Source organism: Hesperophylax consimilis, chromosome 9 (assembly GCF_061612785.1).
Source record: "Hesperophylax consimilis isolate HC1 chromosome 9, BYU_Hcon_1.0, whole genome shotgun sequence".
NCBI classification, from domain to species: domain Eukaryota; kingdom Metazoa; phylum Arthropoda; class Insecta; order Trichoptera; family Limnephilidae; genus Hesperophylax; species Hesperophylax consimilis.
This window is the reverse complement of record NC_142844.1, coordinates 19448871-19456220: the sequence shown is the minus strand read 5'-3', so window position 1 is coordinate 19456220 and position 7350 is coordinate 19448871. Positions and strand designations below refer to the sequence as shown.

The following is a 7350-nucleotide window of genomic DNA, read 5'->3' as shown; positions in this document are numbered from 1 at the left end:
TAGTTTGATAGTTTTGTTTTGGTGAGTTTTGTTTACTGTGAGAAAATGAGTTTCAGGATTGTCATCACACCTAATGAAAAGCAGTGTTTGGTCGATTTGATTTCCAAAAATCCAGCTATTTCTATGAGTGCCACAAATCATCAGCAGCTTGGAGAAAAGAAAAATGCGTGGACCAAGGTGACGGATGAGTTTAATTCAATCGCCAACAATCAAAAGGTATGTATCGTTTGTAATTATAATACCATCATGTCGTTTCATCTACATTTCTATATCCATCATACTTTTCTGTTATTCCCACTCCGTGATACTATACTCAATTATAAAACCGTATTGAATTCCTTTTTAGCGAACCCAAGCCCAGCTTAAAAAATGTTGGGACAACATGAAAACAAAAAGAAAGTTGGAGCGTTGTCAAGAAAAGAGGAGCAGGATAAAGACGGCAGGGGGCAGGCTGTCACCAAGTGCTTCCCAGGAGCATCATCCGATCGACAGCGTCCTGAACTTGGTGACAAATATTGAACCGAGCTTCAGCATCGACAGCGATAGCACCATTTGCCAATCGCCTGATGGTTAGTTTAAGAAAATTATGTGAAATAATGGCACAACCAAGTTGATTGGTAAATCCTGAACTTGGTGACAAATATTGAACCGAGCTTCAGCATCGACAGCGATAGCACCATTTGCCAATCGCCTGATGGTTAGTTTAAGAAAATTATGTGAAATAATGGCAAAACCAAGTTGGTTGTGTCATTATTCCCTCGATTTGTAAATCCGAGAGGAAATGTTAACATAATGTTGTAAATATAAATATATATATGTTTCAGCTACCGCCGTGCCCAGCACATCTTGCCTTGGACTGCCTTCGACTGGTCAGTCAACAGAATTTCCTGTGTTTGGTAAGTCAGTTTTTGATAATGTAATTTCTTTCTTTTGAATTTAACATTAAAATGTATGTCAGTAAGTAATTATTTGTATTAAGATTAAGTAGAAGCTCAATACAGGATGTTGTTTTATGAGAATTATAGATTACATAAATTTGAATATATATGTATACATTATCAGTTGTCATGTTAAATCAAAGGTAATATTTGAGATACAAATATTGTAAAAAGTATTTTCAATTTTCAGATACAACAAGAACGCCGAAGGAGAGTTCTACGTCCCAGCTGCCAAAACTTCGCATGATTCCCAAGAGAGGTGACTATGTTCATATTTTTATTTGCCGCGAATCGCGATTCATGAGTTATTTTACGGAAAAAGAGGCTTATCCCAACCTCCTATGACTTGCCGCAGATGATTATTAATGATAGCACAATCTTGGCAGTTGTCTAAATGAGTTGTCATGGATCATATATTACTTAGGATCCATGCAAGGTATAATGGTTTGGTATGAGTGTTACTCGGTAGTGTGAGGTTGTCCAGGGAGAGCTTAACCCACTCGCTCTCCGCTATAAGCGTCTCATGTAACAGAGAGGCTATATACAACCTCTCCCTGGAAAAGCTATATGAACACCTCAGGAGGCCTGAACCTATTTATATTGTTGACTAATCGGGTTTGTAATGTTGTCTTGTTTCAGACAGCGTTTCGGTGGTTCGGGACGAGGTAGAAGTTCGTTGCCTGCGATCCAAAAATCTAATGAGGAATGATGAAGAAATTCACCAAGTTAGAATGGAGATTGCCAAGGAACAGAGGGAGGCTGCCCGGGAACAGACGGTGGCTGCCAGGGAACAAACGGAGATTGCCCGGGAGCAATTAAAATCAGCCCGTTTGCAAACTAAACTGTTAGAATTAAGTGTTCAAAAAGCTGAAGCTGAACTAAAAGCGTTGGCGACCGCATCCCAAATAAAAAAATAGTATAATAAAAAAAATGAGGCACGAGATGTTTCAGAGTTAAATGACATTTTCAGCCAAGTGAAGACGTGTTTACGTCAATCATATGAACGCAATAAAGTTAATTATGACCTTCGGAGGAGGAATATTGAGTTCAAGGTTGGTGACATTGTTTGGAGATGTTTCTTCGTTTTGTCTGATGCCTCTAAACATTTCTCCGCTAAACTGGCTCCTAAATTTTTAAGGAGCAGAATTATCGAAAAGGTCTCGGCTGTTGTGTATAAGCTGGTAGATATGAAGGGGAAGTCAATTGGCACTTTCCACATAAAGGATTTAATTAGAGTAGAAAATTAATTTTGTTCTATAAAAAAAAAAAAACGGGTTTCTTGTACTAACACTATGTTCGCGACGGTGATGTTGTTAATATAGCGCTGTTTTTGCTGTGTCTGACATAATAGCTTTTGCTACTTAGCACATAGCCTTCATCAGGCTTATAATACAGATATTTTTTTGAATTTTTTAATGAAAATTTCAACATCATAGTTGGCAAGCCATTATTGATTTCATATATGGTGTTTGTTTTGGTTTTGGGGTGTATGTTTTACATATATTAATGTAGTGCATGTTTTAATATTTATTCTTTGGAATTTGATTCCTTCGCTAGTTGCCTTGAGCTTGGAAAAATAAGGAACGAATCAAGTATTTTTTGTTAATTTTTCAACGGTCTTCCTTGGTCCCATACTTGTTCGCTCTGGTGATGGAGGAATACGCGCGGAAAAAATTAGATTGATTTCAATATACATACTTAAACAATATTAATTATCAAGATGATTCAATTAATATTTAATTGCTATACTACTGCCATCTGTTGTCAAGATGAGCTTACCTCTTACATACCGATTCTCATTTTGGTTTGATTATTGGTTATTTTCAATCGTTGTTTGGAAGTCCTTGTCATTCTTGGTGAAGGTACAGTCAAAATTTTTCTTTTAGAGAAATTCTAAATTCATTCTATCTGTCATTGTCATCATGACGTTTCATTATTATGTGGTTTTGACTTGTTATTTATTTTTACAACATTGTTTACATTGTCAAAGTACAACTTTACTGTCAAAACGTATTACAACATGGTTGCTAAAGTTCTTTAACCTGTTGTATGCCAGGAAATTCCAAGCTTTTTTGAAAAAAACCGCGCGCAAATTACTCTCCTGCCTTTTGGTCAAACATCCGTTTAAAAACAAAGAAATTGTTTATTTTGCGATTGTTTTCTGTTTATCAGATAATGTATCTTATTATTCATATATATTACATGATAATATTGTTACAAGTTTTCCCAGAATAGCTAACTTTAACAAAAAAAATGTGTAAAAATTTTCCCATTCGGCAAACAAATGTAAAAAAATATATTCATAAGAAAATTAACTGATTTTTTTTATTTCTACACAAACCTGAATAGACACCCCTCGTGAAAAAAAATAATCCAAAGGTTTTTCGAAGAAGTAATGCCATTGACACTTCTTTGAAAATGTAAAATATTTTCATTTATTCAAAAAAAAAATCAAACGTCAAGTGTCCACTTAAAAATTTTTTGTGTCGTATTTTATAAGTATAATTATGATAACAATTCTTCCAGATTTCGGTAGTTTATACAACTGTTGTTACTAATAATATTATTTTGTACAAGAAACCTGTAAATAAATAATGCTAAAAATAAAAATATTCATTGGGACGTAAAAATTTTGACATTTCTACGATAAACTTACAAAGCTAATTTTCATCACTTTTCTTGGGTGAAATATTATAAAAATTACATTAAAATAATGTAGATAAAACTATCTTTCTGATGATACCTCAAATCTATTATTTCCACAATCAATTTATATCAAAAATAATGAAAGAAGTAAGAGGTTACCTTATAAAAATTCGCGACGTTTCTGCATTGTTGTCAATTCGCCCGCTATAAATGGCCGCCGGCATCCGTGTACAGATGTGTTTTTAAACATGTTTTCAATTTGAATATCACTTAATCATTTCGTAAACAGAATATAGTTTCTTTTGCTTTTAACGTGTGTACATTCTTTTCTTTAAAAAAAGGGCAAGCTAATTTTTCTTGTTAAATTTGAATTTCTTTCAACGGTGACCAGCTTGGTTAGGCTTAGGCATTTCACATTATCAAGAAAATTTTTTCTGCTCTCACTGAAGACTTCTGGAACACTCAATTATCGTCTTCACATACTGGACTTCCTGCATGCTGCGTTCAACTGAAGTCAATTGGATCGCATTCTTCCTTCTTCATCTTCATGCTGTTACACTGAACGCTACTGAACACTCAAATATCGTCTTCATATGCTGAACCCTCTCAATGCTGTCTTCCTCTGGGTGCAACGTTTCTATACTAAGATGGACTTCGGGATTACATCTACATCTTGAAGCCTGAGGTGCTGCATCTTATGGACTGCGAAGATTCATGCCTGCTATTCTGAAGCCTCTTTCTACTTACCATTACTCCACTACAAGTTACTGCTGTTGGAGGGATTTCAAGACTATTTGTCATGAGGTGTCAGGAGAACCTCGGACTTATGAGACATAAGTCTTTTGTCTCAGGGGGCATTGTAGCAGTTCACTTTTGCCCTGCCACTAATTATCAAACATCTGACAAGACCTCTGAGTAATCTATTTGACGTGTCCTCTATGGGCTGTTCTAGAAGGGAGCTCGGGTCATAATTTCGAGAAGCGTGGACCGTCAGTACCAAATGGGCAGCCAGCCGGGGTGGACGCGTCTACAGAGAAGATACGAGCGAGCGCTCCAGTCGACAGATTTCCGGGTGACGCGATGACGCAATCAGCTAGATAAATTAATTCGCTGGTCATCGGGTTGTTCCTCTTCAAAATTTTGCCATCCTTTCCTAAGTGTTGCATGGCGCCCTATTCTCGTTTAACAGGTTAGATATTTAATGTCTTTACACAATGTCACACTCAAAGATATTAGAAGAACGAGATGTGCTATGCGCAGTTCGTACTGAGTGGAATTGTTTTGCCGAGTGTCGCCGGTTTTATTCACCAATACTACTGCACACCTTCGCTTACGCTAAGGTATCCGCACTAATACATAGAACAGATTTCTGTGCGTACACGTCCCGATACCGTTCAAAGTACCCTAATTAGGTAGTACTCCGGCTACGGTCCGGCGGCCAACATAGCATATCTCGTTCTTCTAATATCTTTGGTCACACTCAAACTTTTGCTACCAATATAAATTCCATCCGTGCGTTCAATACTTCGTATTGCCGTTCACCCCTGAGTTTAATCTAATTTTGTTGTAAGAGAGATCTCTTGCTCTATGCGATATTGAAATAAATGTAATATTGAACTTCTTTTCCCTTTTATTTCATTATCGTAGCAATCCCGATGTTGGTTATCCATACATGTTACAACTGCTGGTTGAGATTGTACATGTGGTTTTTTTTGTATGACGTAGGCGATATTATTATTATCTAATAAAACCTGTTACAATGGCTACAATAATCTTCATTAGATATTTTATTTATTTTCCATTTTCATTTAACTAGTAAAATAAAACTTTTCACTAGTCGTTACATTAGCTATGGCGTCCTTTCACAGTTCATTAATTTTGGAAATCATTCTATCATGAAAAATAATAATAATAATAAGGTGTTTATTCCGGTATGTGGGGAGGTTAGTGCAGTCCCACACATTCCATATAGAGATACAACAAAATATATAATCAAAAACAAAAAGATAGAACAGAAAAACAAAGAAAAGAAAACAGAATAAATTGAAAATAAAATAAAATAATAGAAAGTTGAAGCCTTTAGGGAGCCATGACTATATTAGGCGCTAGTATTTTTCTCCAGTGTGCGTCAATGCTGGAGGATGGAGTGAGGCGGGCTTCCATAGTGAAGATATTTCCAGAGCTTCTTATCCTTTCCCTCATTCCTGCCACCCTGGATCTAATAAGGGCTGCATATCCGGGAACTCGCCCCTCCGTGAACATACGGGAAGCGCTGCAGTATTTGGGGAGACAAAACAATGTCTTTGGATAAATTAATCTGCCTGATGCAGACTGCACCACCGAAGTCACAGGTATATTTCTGCCCTCATACTGCCAAAAATGCTAGTCGTTTGAAGTTATACACAAGTTGTGCAAACTGGCATAAGTAACTATAATATTTGTCATATTAGACAATTTATTTTGTAATTTTCTTCGCAGACAAGGAAATCTCCTTCTCCATACACCAAATAGTCTTTCGACTACATTCTGCTGGAGGTTGGTTGGCTCAGTTTATGAAGATCTGCAACAATCTACAGTAGAAAATAAAAAAGGTTAACATTTTGTTTTCCTTTGTGCATTCTTTGTCTATTTCAAATCAGTGTAAAACTAATATTAATGTTTTTAACATAACAAGATTTATCATAGTTGCGTATCGATAATTTAGGCCATAGTGTTCTACGGCCTAAATTATCAATTCACTCAAGATAGTAGAGCCTAATTTTACCAAAGAAATCTAGTAAAACGGCGTATTTACCTTATAATTAATTACCGGTAGCGTAGAATCGCAGTGCTACCTAACTAATAGGAGGTACCGACAAACCTCTGTTATTTACCAAAGCATAATTGGGAAATAAGAGAGGAATTACTACATGCATCACAGTTATCTTTTCCAGCCGATAACGTTCTTTAAATTGCCTGTCACTATAAAATTCCACAGGATTTTCGAAATCGTATAAGTATCGCCGTACGCTGCCCATGCCATCACGTGTGTTGTATGGATCAAAGGCGAAGTCCAAGAACTCGTTATCCATTTCCATGATTAAATTCATCTCCATTTTGTTAGTTTTACGTCTTCGACAGCAACAACTGGAAACAAATCACCGACAGTTCAAATCCAAAGTATGCAAGAATGCGCATGTGCCGTTCCGTAGAGACTTTCGTAGTGACATCTCACAAATAATTTAGAAATCTTAAGGAAGGTAGCTACCTTATAAAGTGTCGTCACACTGACCTTAGACTTAGGGCCCGTTCCCACTTCCGTTTTCAAATCGGGGGCGGGTCCCGTTTTAAAATCGGATGCCCTAGTGGCTGTAGTGGATGTATGGAGCTGTTCACACTTGTCCGACACGATTTGAAAACGGATCCGACATTTTTTGTCGGATGGCTCGCCTACGCAGCGCGTCCGTTTTCAAATCGTGTCGGAACACGCTCGCTCATAGTGTTGTATGGAGCTGTTCACACTTGTCGTCCAGTCGTTCCGGCAGAGTCCCCGCCAAACCCCGACCCCTCCCCGCCCGCTCCCTGTCGCAAGGAAGCAGGCACGCTGCGTGCTTGTATTTGGTTATTTTGTTAAGTAAATAAATCAAAACTACAATAATGGATAAGGAAATAAATCCCGAAAATTTAATACCACTGGTCGAAGAAAGAGTATGGTAATATTTTATCTTTAACTAAATAAAAACAAAACACTTGGTGTACACAACTTTTGTATATCAACATTTTTATT

The 7350-nt window shown here is 36.9% G+C and overlaps 1 protein-coding gene across 1 annotated transcript; it reads left to right on the top strand.

The window, feature by feature from the left end:
- On the top strand, positions 1–3204 carry LOC149421014 (uncharacterized). Its single transcript, XM_089635330.1, has 5 exons — positions 1–216; positions 347–569; positions 825–896; positions 1129–1197; positions 1578–3204. The coding sequence occupies exons 1-5, from the start codon at positions 46–48 to the stop codon at positions 1853–1855; spliced, it is 813 nt and encodes a 270-aa protein (XP_089491456.1). The 5' UTR covers positions 1–45; the 3' UTR covers positions 1856–3204.
- The last annotated feature ends 4146 nt before the right edge of the window (positions 3205–7350 follow it).